Genomic DNA, 14,017 nt, shown 5'->3' with positions numbered 1-14,017 from the left:
TGCTGCACCCTGGAAAGCCCAGCTGAAGCCCTTTCTCCCGGGGCTTAGCCCAGCTCCTGCCCAAGAGGGAGAGGTGGCACCGAGTGCCTGGAGGCTCAGTGGGGAGGAATGGGCATGGGGCTGTCCCCGCTCCCGGGGAACGACCGTGTGGAGCAGAGGAGCAGCCCGGTGTGGGGTGAGCGGAGGCCGGCACTGGCGTCCCTGTGGGCGCGGGCAGACCAAGCTGGCTTTGCAGCCAGGTGAGGTGGAGGAATCAGGTTTTGCTGCATACAGCAATTCCAGCAGCGTATATTATTGCTGAGGTTCAGGTGGTGGTTTATCTCCCAAGGATGTTTTTGGGACTGGTTTTCCCTGTGTTTAATGTTCTCTGAAAGGTGATGCTTTTTAAAGAAACTTCAGGTAGAGCTGTTCCAATCTTCTTTGAGTTTGATTACTGAAATGTCAGGATAATGCTTTTGTGCTTCAGAACCCCAGCCCTTCCAGCAAAGCTGCCTCCCTGGCTGCCCACGCAGAGCTGGAGCTACCCAAGAAGCTCCGGCTGAAATCCTTCCCTGGAAGCTCTGGTTAACTGTCCGGCAGTGCAGCTGCATCGTCCGCCCTTATCCTGCCATCAGACCGCACGGGGCAAACCCCTGTGCCCGGTGACTCCTTTGCCTGGTCAAGACTTTGTACTAGATACAAATCTTAGCTTGCCTTCCTAGAAAGGGATCAGGACCCTCCCGGAGGTATGTGTTTTGACTCACTTTCTTAGGAGTAGTTTGGTGGTTTTGCTCATTAAAGAGCGTGATCGGAGGCTTCTGTTTGCTGTGATGGTGGAAGTATCTGCCTGGAGGCTTTCGTCCTTGCACCTTTGGTGTGAAATGAGCTGCAGCTTCTCAGCCTGGCTCCTAAGAAAAGGGAATTTCTTGCTCTCCTCTCGAGTGTGTTGGAGAGTTGTGTGGGGGAAAAGCCCTCTGGAAGCCCTGGGAAGCCACAGAGGACAATTTCTTCCCAGTGCCTCCGTTGGTGGCTTTTCCAAACCACCACCCCAACCTGCTCTCCTCAGCAAGACGTCCTGGAGCCTCTGACTTTCTCACGCTCTCCGCAGTGGGTGCAGGGCAGGCGGCAGAGCAGCACCCATCTACCGGGAGAGGGGAGAGGAAATCCCGGAGCCACCTCCAGGCTGTTGTGCCTGGGCCAGGGCCAGCAGGAGCCATCCTGGCTCCTAGCCCCTGTGCGGGACTCCCGTGTTCCCTGTGTGGCTTTTGTGGCAGAGGCACTTTTGTTCAATATGTTTTACTTGGGCTTTTGTGTCCAAAATTAAATCTGACTCCAGTAGCTTCTTGTTTGATTTTTGTGGAGTGGCTTGAAAGTTGAGCTGTCTGGGGCTTGCAGTGTGTTGGCACTGTTTATTTTTTGATGGAAGTTTTTGTGATTCCAGTGGATGGAGAAGATTGGAAAAGCTTGCACAAAACATCTCAATCCTTTCACAACTCGCTGGGCAGCGGAGCAGCTCCTTACTGCTGCCACCAGCGGATTGCAGCCTCGCCGGGAGACACATGCGCAGACCCATTTCTGATGGAGAAAATCTCATAATTATACTCAGCTGCCAAGGAACAGCATCAGCTTAAGTGATAAGAGGAGGAAGAGAGCTCCGAGGACAGCCCTCTCCAGGGCTGCTCGAGGAGCCGAGGGGGACGGCAGAGAGGGTGCAGGGCAGGACGAGGCAGATGATGTGCACCAGGCTCCCTGCGGTGCGCAGGGGAAGGGATTCCCATCTCCCCCTGCCCCAGAGCCACAGCCCCGCTCTGCTCCCAGCGCTCAAGGGGATACCTTCCCGCGCGGGGATGCTTCCCCGCTGCTCGCTGTCCAGTCTGCGTTGCTCTGGGGACGTGGGGCAGGCGGGACCTGCTCCCACCAGGTGGGTGCTGAGCCCTGTGCCATGGAAGGAGAGTCACGGCCAGAGACAGAGGGACTTCAGTGCCTCTTTCCTCTGAATTTCTCCCGACTTGCCTGCCTCTAAGAAGATTAAAGACAGATGGTCTCCGAGGCTCCCTCGCTGGCACCCATGCTTGAGGCTGGGGGTGAAGGCACAGCGGAAAAGGGCCATGGGGAAGGGGGGCTATTCCCACCTGAGTCCCCAAGGGATGGAGGCTCCTGGGAGCCTGCTGTTCGGTGCTGCCCTCCCTGCTTGCTCTGCTCTGCAGAGCAGGGCTGTCGCCTCCTTCTTCGTAGGGGGGCTCCGGGGAGGTGGGAGAGGGGAGCCCAGCCATGCCCCCAAAACAACTGCTGTGGCTAACGGTGCTGCATCTGCCCAGTGTCTCAGCCCCTCCATCAGCCACACGAAAGCAGGCTGCGCTGTGCTTTGTTAAACCGCTGCGGAAGCGCGCTGTGTACTCCTGACAAGCGTCTCGTTCTTGGGGATTTTGCACGCAGCCTCTCCTGGTTTGCGCTGGAAGCAGCACCAGAAAAGAGAATTCACCTCACGTGGCCCCGTGTGCACCCGCAGCAACTGCGGCGACGCACTTGCGAAGCCATTTAAATTTCCATGTGATGACCCAGTTCAGGGTGGTTTTGCCTCTGGATTTTCCCACTGCTGCTGCCTCTGGGTGGGTGGTGGCAGTTCCAGACCCTGCCGCTGTGCTTGGTTTTAAGGCCACCACGCTTGCTCCACGCTGACAGCCCCAGCCCTGAGTGCTTGGACTTTTTATGGCGCTTTCCTTGAGCGTTGCAAAATGCTGGGCGCTCTGGGCGCTGGTTTTCTTCCTGCAGCAGTGTCTGAAAATACTCTCGTGTGCTCCGTGGTCCTGTATGTTTTACTGAAAGCTTTGAGGAGTAAACAGCTCGTTGCAGAGGGGTTTTTGCTGCTTTAGAAAGCCCGTTACACTGGGGGCAGGGCGCACGTCACTTCAGCTGCAGGAGCGAAGGTGGTGGGGATGCTCCAGGGGTTTTCAGTGCGCACGGTGGAGTAAATTCCAGCCCAGCTTCCAGCAGAGTTGACTCTTCCTTCACCGTTCTGCAACAGCCCTGGCCAGCAATCGCTGAGCTCCTCAGCACCAGCGTTGGGTTTGAACTGCGAGGCGAAGGGGCAGCTTGTATTTAGAAGGAGACAATAATTGCAAGTCGGATTTGCTTGTTCAATACTCTATTGACAGATTTGCCTTGGCAACCTGGAACAGGGTTTCATTGTGTGCATCTTACCTCATGGCATCCTATTGATTGGGTGGGTGGGTTTTGTTTTTTGTGGGGTGGTTTGTGTGTTTTTTTTCCCCCAAGCCTACCTACTCATCCTTTTTCTTGTCTTTCTCCAGCATGGTGTTGACCTCAGCAAGGGCTATATTGTAATGTGGTTTTCAGACTGGCCACAACTTCAAATGCAAGCCAGAGCTGACAAAAGCAGAAGGGCAAATCCATGGGCCCAGCTGGCCAAGGCTGCGGGCGGCCAGGTAGGAATGAATGGGGCCAGTGCCCTCCCCCTCCTTCCAAGGACGCTGTCGTGCAAGAGAGTTGCAAAGTCCGTGCCTGGCCGCCTGCGAGAGCGGCCTTGAAGGAAATGCTGTAACTATTCATGAATTAACTTTCTGTTATTATTTGGTGCTTAGCCTGGTGTGCTCCTGGCCTGTTTGGGCTCCGGGAGGAACCGTTGGCCCTGCTGGGGCCGATGGGAGGAAAAGCCGAGCACCCAAACTGCAGCCTTGGAGTCTTTGTGGTGGAATTGGAGGATTACAGCTAAAAAAGAATTGCTGGTTTGAATTGCTAATAATGATACAGACTAATGAGCAACATCAGAAATCATGGCATGTGTAATCAGTGCTGCTTGATAGCAAACATACAGCAGGTCTGCAGGAGCTACTGGCGTAAGAGGCGAGGGGAAGCGAAGCATCTTGTGTTTTGGAGAGGCAGAACCCAGCCCAAGTGAGGCACTGCCACAGAGCTGGCTCTGGCTCCGGGGTAAGAACTTTCTAAATAATGATGAAAAGAATAAACCTAGACAGACATCAGCTCTGGGTAGTAGGAGGGAACATGGCCAGCAAGTATTTGAGGGGAAATTGCCTTGGTATGCTTCCTAGCACCTGCAGGAAGCCCATCTGTCTCCGGCTGTTAGAGGTTTTGTCTTACAGCTGCAGCCCCCACTCGGGATCAGGCCCTCGCGGGGCCGCCCGCTGCGCAGGCACACGGGGGCGGCCGGAGCCCCGCGCTCGCTCTGCTCGCCCCTCCGCCGGGGACGGAGTCCTCCTGCCGAAAGGCGCGGTGCTGCTACGGACGATGCTCTGCAGGTAGAGAGGAATCCGAATTTCTGCACAGGTGTGTGGCAGAGGGGAAGAACACCCACAGAATGGGTATCTGCACCTCGTACCTGCCTTTATAAACAGGCAAATCATAAACAAAATGCATGGTATTAAACAACTGCTCTCTTGGCTTGAAAAGGCAGCGGCTGGCTCTCATTTCTTTTGGTTGGAAACCCTTTTGCTTTTCTCATCCCCGTGATATGCCCCAACCAGTCAAGAAGAGGCAGCAGTTGGAAACATTTCCTGCTTTCCTTATTTAGGGTATTTTATGTGGTTCAAATAAGGTGTCCTCTTTCGAACTGACAAAGGGAAAGATGTATCAGTTCACGAACTGCTGCTATCTGAGCAAGGTAAGAGATAGAAAATCACCACCATTACAATCATTACTGCGAATCATGTGCAATCAGCCCGGTAACAGAAAGCAGATGAACATCCTGCAGAAACCTACAGAATGGGAGCTGGTGCTGAGCCGCGGGAGCCACGAGCCAGGCAATGATTAAAATGCTTTTAATATTGGTTTTCAGTGTTGCTTTCACTTTTTTTTTTCCTTAATATGATATTTCATCAATGGCCTCTCGTACTGCTCCCGCGGCAGGCTCTACAGAGATGCCAAGGATGTCTGGTCACATGTTTAAAAATATATATATTTTTTTTTATATATATCTTTATATATGCAGCCAGCCAGCCCCTGCCCTCCTTATCTCGCCTTCCCGACTGCGTCCTGGGAAGAGCCGAGCCTTCCCGGCCAGGCTGGGCCCGGAGCGCCCGCGGCTCGGCGGGCTGGACGCGCTCTGCAGCTTGCCCACATTGGAGGGGAATTGCACCAAATCGTGCTCGTCCCTGGGCATTTAGTTTTATTGCAAGCATTAGTGGTTTGTGCTCGGCTTGTCTCCTCTGGCAACAGGAGAAGCTTGAAATGTCAAAGGGGAGGGTTAACAAACTCCGCTGGCATAAATTTCAATGAATGTATGTTTCTTAGGAAAACCGCTAAGTTAAAAAAAAAAAAAAAAAATTTAAATCTTCCTGTCTGTGCTTTCTTTCGGCTGCTGTTCACAATGGATAATAATTCTTACATTAAGCCCCTTCGGCCCTCCAGGGAAATCAAAATTGTAATATCAGTTTGCTTTTTATTGGCTCGGCTCTACGATCGCGGCGGCTGCGTCTTTGTTATGGTCTCCGGCGCGGTGACATTCAGCCGTGCCTCCCCGGTGCCCCCGCACCTCCGGGCCCGGGAAGGGCCCCCGAAGGCGCAGGCTGCTGCCACCCGGGGCTGCCCCGCCCGAGGGGACGGCGACCGGGCGAGCCCGCGGGGTTGCCACGGGCTGGGGCGGGACCGGCCCCGGGGGGGGGACGGGGAGCTCCCTCGGGGGGCCGGGCGCTGCTGCCCGACCCCCGGCAGAGGGGCCGCTCGGGCTCAGCCCCGCCGCTCCCGCACCCCGGCGAAAGTTGCCGGGAGCCCCGCGGGCAACCGTGACCACGGGGGGGGGGGGGGGGGGAGGAGTGTCCCAGCCCCGCGGGGAGCGGCCGCCCCGTCCGTGGGCCGGCAGAGCCCGGGCGGGGGCTGCGGGAGCGGCGGCGCCGGGACCCCCGGCCCCGGGGCGGCCTCGCTGCGAACCGGGCGCGGTGGCTCCGGTCCGGCCGGGGCTCCCCTCCGCGGCGTCCCCTTCCCCGGCGGCGGCTCGGGGGCACGGCCCGGCACCTGCGGGGCCCGAGCTCGGCCAGCCCCGGGAGCCGAGAGCCCCGGGAGGGTCTGGGGGCTTCAAGCCGAACCACCCCCCGCCGGCAGCGCCTTCCCGGGAACAGCCCCACGCGTGTCCGCGGCCCCGGTCGCCCTGCCCCGCGGGATGCCGGGGGTCGGGGCGCTGCTCCCGCAGCGGCGGCGGGGGAGGCCGGGGGCTGCGCGGAGCCGCCGCGGCTTCGCACCGGGAAGGTGCCCCGCTGCTGGCGCGGCCGGCCCCGCTCCACCTGCCCGGGGAAGGGCTCCACCTGCCCGGGGGAAGGTCGCCTTTCGTTCCGGCACCGCCACGTTTCCCGTAGCAGAGCGGGGAGGGGCTCGGAGGTCCGCCGCTGGCAACCCGCGGCGCGGACACGCGTGGGCCTCAGCGAGCTCCCCTTCCTCCGCCCAAACGAGAAGGGAGGGCGCGGAGCCGCCCGCCCCGGGCTCTCCGCAGCCGCCCCGCCGTTCCCGCACGCCGCCGCCGTTTGCGGCTTCCGGCAGCGGGCGAGGGAAACTCGCCGCCACCTGCCCCGGGCCCGCTCCCCCGGCGCTCCGGCCATCTTGCAAGGGGGGGCGGTGTCCCCGCCGCTGGGTGCCCCCGGGCCGGGCTCCCCGCGGCCGCAGGGACCCGCGGAGCAGCGCAGCGCCCGGCCCGGGAGCGGGGCGAGGGCTGCTCCGGGCCGGGGCCGCTCCCTCGCACCCGCCGGGCCCCACGGGAGGAGGCGGCGGGCCGGGGTCAGGGCCCAGGGCAGCCCGCGGCGTGGAGCCCTCCCGGGGGTGGGGGGGCTCGTCCCCCGCTCCGGGACCCCGCCGGTACCGTGCGGACCCTCCCACGCATCCTCCGGGCGGGTCCCCCCCCCGCTCCGCGGGGCGGGTCGCGCACCTGCCCCGCGGGCTCTGCCGCCCCCCGCCGGCCCCGTGGGGGCCGTGCTGAGTCACGCGTGGGGCGGGGGCCGGGCTGCCCGCCTCTCCCCCCTCCGCGCCGCTCCTGCCCGGCCCCCGCCCGCCCCCTCCCCGCCTCGCTCCCCGGCAGGTCTGCGCCAATCCCCCGGCCCCGCCGTTGACGGGCAGCCGGGCCCGGGAGGCGCCGCCTCCCTGACGTCTCGCTCCGGGATTTGCACGGGTTTGCGGTGCCGCGGCGGCCGGGGCTCAGTGTCTGTCGGGTCGGCGGCGGGAGCTGCCGGAGCCGGAGCCCAGCTCGGCTTGCAGCGGCGGCCGCGGACGCCCGGGCCGGCCCGGCCCCTCCCGGCTGCAGCATGGAGCTGCCGGCGGTGGGAGAGCACGTCTTCGCGGTGGAGAGCATCGAGAAGAAGCGGATCCGAAAGGTGAGGAGGGCGGGGGGCGGCGGGGGGCGGCCGGGCGGGCGGCGGGTCCAGCTGACGCCGTGTCTTTGCCTCCCGCGCTCCGCAGGGCAGAGTCGAGTACCTGGTGAAATGGAGGGGATGGTCGCCCAAGTGAGTACCGAGCGGGGATGGGGACGGGGACGGGGATGGGGCGAGGGGACGGCCCGGCCCGGCGGCGGGGCTCCGCCGCGCTCGGCGCCCCGGGAAAGGGCCCCGGTCAGGGCGGCGGGCGGCGAGAAGCGGCGGTGGGGCCCGGCGGCGGCGGCGGGAGCCGAGCGAGGCGGGCAGGCGGCGGCTGATGTGCACCAGAAAATGGCTCCTTCCCCCTTTCCCTCCTCGGGAGCCGGGCTCCATATTGCAGAACCGAGCGGGAGGGGAGGGAGGGGAGGGGGGGGGGCGTGGGGGGGGGAAAGGGGGAATAACCGCAAAAATAACCCGCGCCGCCCCGCAGCCCGCGGCGGGCGGGCGGGCGGCCCCCGAGAGCCGCCCGCGGAGGCGGAGGCACCGGCCGCGGGGCGAGGGCGGCCGCTGCGGGCTGCGGAGTATTTGGGGTTCGCATGACAGTGCCGGCGGGGGGGGGTCCGCGCCGCTGTTCCCGACTCGGGGGCCGGGTCCCTTCTCCGCGCCGCGGCCGCTTTTCCTGGGTCCGGGAAAGGGGATTTGGAAAATTTCATCATGACATGCTTAGAATTCCTCCGGAATAATAACTGCGCTAAATAAACAGTTCCGTCCCCGTAGCCGCCCCCCCCAGCGCCCATCCCCCTCCCCCGGGACCCGAGCCCCGGGCGCCCGTTCCCAGGCGGGCCCGGTGCTGCGGCCCGGCCGCGGGGCACCCCTGCCCGGGACCCCGGCCCCCCCCTCCCGGCGGGGCCCCGCGGCTGACGGCCGCTCTCCTCCCCTCTCGCAAGATATAACACGTGGGAGCCGGAGGAGAACATCCTGGACCCCCGGCTGCTCATCGCCTTCCAGAACAGGTGAGCGGGGTCGGGGGGGACCCGCGGCCCGGGAGGGGCGGCGGGTACCCGCTCCCCGAGCCCCTTTCGGTAATTGCAGATGCGTCACGGAGCCGGGGGCCGCGGCGGGGGCGGGCGCGGGACGGGCCCGGGCCCGGGCGGTTCGGGGGCGCGGCCCCGGCGGGGCGGGCGGTGCGGGGCCGCCGGGCGACGCCTCCGGTTCAAGGTCCCCCCGCGCCGCGCTCCCCCCACGCCGCGCCTTGCGCTCCTGCCTGCCCGGGGATTTGATGCCTGCGAGTGGAGGAGGCGGCGCTGCTGCTGCTGCTGCTGCTGCGCTTGGACGGGCTTTTTCTTTTTTTTTTTTTTTTCTGCCCTTTTTTTTTTTTTTCTTCTCTTTCCGTGCGTTTATTTCCTGTAGTATTTTGGCGCAAACTGTAAACTTCAGCCCCTCGCTGCAGCAGGGGGAGGCGGGAGCGGGGAAGTCGCCTCGCCAGGCGCTTGCTGCCTCAGCAGGTCGGCCGTCCCCCCGTCCCGCTGCCTCCTTGCGGGACCCCCGGCCTGCGGCTCCGCACCTGCGGGGTCCCGGCTCCCCTCCCGCCGCCCCTTCGCACCAGCTCGCTGCACCCGTGTAGGGTCATTGGCACCGCAGGAGCTGCCATGCACGGGGTGCACCCCAGGGGTCTGCGTGCCGCCACTCGGGCCTCGCCGTGACTCTCTGTTCCCGCAGGGAGCGGCAGGAGCAGCTGATGGGATACCGCAAGCGGGGGCCCAAGCCAAAGCCGCTGGTCGTGCAGGTAAATGCGCGGTGGAGCCCAGCCCCGCACCTCCCAGGCAGCCTGTTTGCAACGTGGCCCCGTCCCCAGGGAGCCGCTTTCAGCGGGTTTCATCATGCTGAGGAGCCGTGCGTGCAGCCCGGGCGCCTCGCAATGCCCCGGGGACCCCCAGGCCCCAGCGCTGAGCTCATCGGGCGGCCCCAGCCCCCCTTTCCCTCCAGGCTGCAGGGCAGACCCGCTGCGCCCGCGGCCGGGCAGCATTAGCAGGCTGCTCGCAAGCTCGGCAGCAGCGGTCCTGCTTGGCCCCTGTTCCCAGACAGCTGATTGAAGGGTGCTTTTCTTCTTTTCATTGCTTCATTAATCTGGAGCAATGCACAGCCTGTACGTTGGAGTGGGCTGGGGCCGCCTGCTCGAGAACACGGCACCCCGTGATGCACCGTCCCGTAACGAGAGCCACTGGAGGGGTGGGGGTTTCACCGGAGCCTCCGGCACCTGCCGGAGCACCGGCACCTCCTTCTCCGGCCCCATCTGACCGCAGCCCCTGGCTTTGTGTTGCAGCTTCCCTCCTTTGCCCGCCGCTCGAACATCCTGACGGGGCTGCAGGACCCTGCCGTGGACAACAGGCCAAAGCTGGATCTCGGCTCCTCCGGCAAGAGCCAGCAGCACCAGTATGAACTCAACAGCAAGAAGCATCACCAGTACCAGCCCAACGGCAAGGAGAGCAGCATGAAGCACCAGTCCCACAGCAAAGGGAAGTATTACTACCAGCTGAACAGCAAGAAGCACCACCACTACCAGCCGGACCCCAAGATGTACGAGCCCCATTACCAGCCCAGCAGCAAGGAGCCGCAGAGCCAGGCCTGCTTGGACAGTAACAAGAGCCCCCTGGTCGCCCACCCGGACAAGTGGGCGCATGGCCCGGCCAAAAACCTACTGGGCCCGGTCAAGAACCTCGCTGCAGAGAGCAAGAGTGGGGCTGAGAAGAACCTGTCCAGTGGTACTGGGCCTCCCCCCAGGGACAGGGTGGCCAGCAATGGCCTCGGGGGCAAGATGAAGATCGTCAAGAACAAAAACAAGAATGGGCGCATTGTGATCGTCATGAGCAAGTACATGGAGAACGGGATGCAGGCGGTGAAGATCAAGTCCGGGGAGCCGCCCCGGAAGCGGGCTGCGGAGGAGAGGACTCCTAAGAAGGGTGGGGAGGAGAAGCTGGAGGCTTGGAGGAAGCCAGGGGAGGAGAGGGTGGTGGGCAGCAATGCCCTGAGCAAAGCAGAGGGCGAGGGCTGGCAGCCCCCCGCGGAGCTCGAGGAAAGTCCCCGAAAGACTCCCCTGGCCAAGGAGCTGCCCCTTCCTCCGGCGGAGCAGCCCCTGCAGCTCACCACCAAGCCGGACCTCGTGCCCTGGTCCCTGAGTCCCGTCTGCGAGCACAGCCCTTCCTCCATGGGACTGAACCTCTCCAGCCCCGGCTCGCGGAAGCGCTGCCTGTCGGAGCCGCAGGCGGAGCGGGAGCCGGGCAAGAAGCGCCTGACCTCCCGCAGCATCAGTGCCCCCACCTGCCTCAGTCCCCCGGCCCCGGAGCGGCCGGAGCCGCCCGCCCCCGCCCAGCCGGAGGTCATCCTGCTGGATTCGGACCTGGACGAGCCCATAGACTTGCGCTGCGTGAAACCGCGGGCGGAGGGCGAGCTGGCCTTGGCGCAGGTGAAGCCGGAGGTGCCACCAGCGCCGGCCGAGAAACCGGCCACAGAGCCTCCACAGCCCCAGGAGGCCACGGAGGAGGAGGAGGAGGCCGAGTCCCTGCAGGAATTCAAGCCCTTCTTTGGGAATATAATTATCACAGACGTGACCGCAAACTGCCTGACCGTGACCTTCAAGGAGTACGTGACGGTGTGAGGTGGGACGGCGGCTGCTCCCCGTGGGAGCTGCCTGCCCGTCCTGGGGCTGCCGGCCCCACAGCCTCCCTCTAAGGTACTGGTGCCCCTTCCCCGGAGCCTGCGTGCCCCCTGCCCGCGCCGCGGCGGCCAAGCCTGCCGTCTCCGCCGAGGGGACGCCGGGGCAGGGCTGGGCATGGCAGCCGTCCCTGCCACGCGGGGTGTCCTCGCCACTGCTCCCGCCCCGCGGTTGGGGGCCGCCCCGGGACCTGCGGGCACCGGGACAGGCGAGGATGGGGCCCGCCAGTTACTCAGAGTTATAGTATTATATTTTAACAGTGCTAACTTGTCGAGTGATTCTTGCTCCCGTTTGTACGTGGTGTTATTGAAATGTATTGTTTGAGCTGAAAGCTGGTCGCTCTCTGACCACGCTAATATATTTATTTGTAGGTATTTATATAATGAAATATAAAGCCTAGATTTATGGAGTCCCTAGATCACCTTATAAACTATATCAAACGAATATTTTCTGTTCTCCTTTTTAACCATTCAGCATTTGTTAGTCTCGTCCCCTTGCCCTCCTTACGACCCGCAGGACCATCCCCGGTATATATTTTTTGATACTGTACACATGTGGTGTTTCTATGTGCAAAAAAAAAAAAATCGTTATCTAAAGCTAAACAAGCTATTATAGAAATTGCTGCTATTAGAAATGTCTAAACTATAAGCTTCCAATTATTAATTGCTTGAATGTAAATATTAAATGGAGATGTTGAAAGTGCATTTGATGTTCTGCAGCTAGTGTAGATCGGATTGCAAAGCCCAGCTGCTGGGAGGTGGAGCGCGAGCTGCCAGCGGCGCTTCCTGGTCCGAGGGCTGTGTCACGGGGGAAGAAATGTATCATGCAATCATTGCAAAGGACTATAAACCTTTACAAAAACTACCAGGATTTGGAGTGCATTTGTTAACTGCATATGGCTGGCACAGCAAGCGGCCCTATGCGGGCAGGCTGTGGCTGGGGTGCTCCGGAGCAGGTGCTTGCAGGTTAAAATGGGCTCCGAGATGCAACAGATCGAAGGCAGTTCTGGCTTTTCCCCAAAAGCGCAGACGAGAGCGTGCTGCCCGCAGCGTAAGCGCACCCCGTTTTCTCCTGGTGCTGCCCAGGCGGGCGGCAAGGCCGTAGGAGCCGGTGGTTCGGTGTTTCCCTCTCCCCGCAGTGCCGAGGCAGGGCTGTGCTTCTCCAAAGCAAAATGGGCTGTGTGAGGTCTGCGATGGGAAATCTGGAAGGTTTCTGGGAATGCAGGCCGGGAAAGTGGCTGCAACGGATGGGTGATTGCTAGTTCTCAGCCTGACGCTGCCAGATCAGCGGCATTAGACGAGGAGTTTAACTTCTTCAGAAAGGAAGATGGTCCAAATTCCGCAAATAAGCCTGCAGGCATTTCTGAACTAGATTAATAATTGCTGGAGTCCACTGAAAATACAGTGCAGGGCTAATTCTTTACAAAATGGCTCACAGAATGAAGGTGGCAACCCAGCAGTGTGGAGCCTGTCTGCAGGTGGCTGAGATAACAGCGCTCAGTCCCCGCTGCCCCCGGGATTCCCTGTAACGCTCCCAAGCAGAGTCGAGTGCTCATACGGTAACTGCCCTCCGAATCTCCTGCTTGCCAAAGTGGCTCCGTTGCCAGCCTTTCTCATCTTGGGCTTTTGCTTGGAGCTGATTTCTCTTTCAGGGATCTTAGTTGAAATATTGTTGTTGATGGCACGTGAATGTGTATGGACAAGAGCCTCAAGCTTGCGAGAAGCAGAATTAATTGGTTTGGGTGAGGTGGACCCTGCCGTTACGCGAGAGCTCCCTGAAGACGTGGGTGAGTTGCCCCTGCTGTGTGCGAGAGCCCAGGGCATGGGTAGCACCCTGCGGGCTCAGCCCCTGGGTCCTGCTGTGGCACGGCGTGTGTCTGTCCGGGTGGTGCTGTTCCCAAAGCAAAAACAAACCCCTCCGTCTCGTGCTGCCCACTTCTGGGCCACCTAGTCTTCCCAGGCCTCGTTTTATTTAAATAAAGTCAAAAGTCAGCTTGGCAACTCTTCTTTTTTAAATTCTGAGGATTATGTGGCATCTGCAGAAAGGTGGGGCAGCATCCAGCCAGGTGGCATCTGCTGGGGCTTGTTGGCAGTGGGAGCCGCTGCATGAGCTGTGTTGGCCTAAGTGATGCCTACAGATGTTCTCGTGCCAGAGCGCTTTTCCGAGGCAGCTTGAGTTAAATTGGAGGAAAAGCAACCACTGAGTGTGTGGGTGCCATTTTCTCAGCTGGGACAGCCATGGAGGCTTGTATCCAAGTGGAAGAATCTCAACTGTGGACTGTGTTGTCGCAGATGTTGGGTTTGGTCTGGTGTAGCTCAGGTCTGCTCGTGCGGTGGTGGGAATGGCTTACACCAGAAAGGTTGCTCCATCCCAGCTATTTGGTTAAATTTCTCGGTGTGGACGAGCTCGATACCGACAGCTCAGTTCATCTCTTGTTTCAGTTGATGCTCCAAAGTCAATGGAAACTCATGCAATATGTTTAGTGCCTGTGATTCTCACTTGCCTGCATGGAGACCCCAAAATCTGATTGTACGTGCACGGAGAGCTAGTGCAAATAGGTGAGCTGTGATTAAAATCAACATTTTGCCTGTTAGCTGTGCTGAATCTTAAGAGGGTTTTAATCAACTCTACGTGTCACCAGGGCTGTGCGAGTGACGGGCAGAGGCAGCGGCGGCCGAGGGTGCTGCAGCGCAGGTGTCGGGGGCAGGTGAACCCCCGTCCGTGCCGGGGGGATGCCCAGGGATGGTTTGGTGGGAAGCATTTTCCCTGCTGTCCCAGCCTTAGCTGGCAGAGCAGACAATCAGAAATGATGCATTTCCCTTGATTAATTAAGCTAATGGTTATCTGAAGACAAAAATGGCATGGAGGAGACGCATGCTCAGAATGCAAAATGTGATTTATGAAAGGGGAAGTGCTGCTCGACAGACAGCGGCAGGAGCCAGTCCAGGAGCGGGGCTGGGCAGGCGGGCTTGCTCTGGGGCAGGGTGTCTGCAGAAGGAGAACTTTTTCTTTAGCC

General features: G+C 61.1%; 1 protein-coding gene across 1 annotated transcript; it reads left to right on the top strand.

Moving 5' to 3' along the window:
• Positions 1-7,169: 7,169 nt before the first annotated feature.
• CBX4 (chromobox 4) lies at positions 7,170-11,716 on the top strand. Its single transcript, XM_082326522.1, has 5 exons — positions 7,170-7,310; positions 7,396-7,439; positions 8,237-8,302; positions 9,009-9,075; positions 9,613-11,716. The coding sequence occupies exons 1-5, from the start codon at positions 7,242-7,244 to the stop codon at positions 10,942-10,944; spliced, it is 1,578 nt and encodes a 525-aa protein (XP_082182648.1). The 5' UTR covers positions 7,170-7,241; the 3' UTR covers positions 10,945-11,716.
• Positions 11,717-14,017: the final 2,301 nt, after the last annotated feature.

This window comes from Platalea leucorodia, assembly GCF_965183815.1.
Source record: "Platalea leucorodia genome assembly, chromosome: 14".
Lineage (NCBI taxonomy): Eukaryota > Metazoa > Chordata > Aves > Pelecaniformes > Threskiornithidae > Platalea > Platalea leucorodia.
This window is presented reverse-complemented; position numbering and strand designations above follow the sequence as displayed.

What these genes read in the sequence shown, in the direction of transcription:
- CBX4 (XM_082326522.1), top strand. Translation starts at nt 7,242, where the DNA reads ATGGAGCTGCCGGCGGTGGGAGAGCACGTCTTCGCGGTGGAGAGCATC. An exon ending in CTCATCGCCTTCCAGAACAG is followed by an intron (nt 8,303 to 9,008) that starts GTGAGCGGGGTC and finishes CTGTTCCCGCAG; the next exon opens with GGAGCGGCAGGAGCAGCTGA. An exon ending in CAAAGCCGCTGGTCGTGCAG is followed by an intron (nt 9,076 to 9,612) that starts GTAAATGCGCGG and finishes TTTGTGTTGCAG; the next exon opens with CTTCCCTCCTTTGCCCGCCG.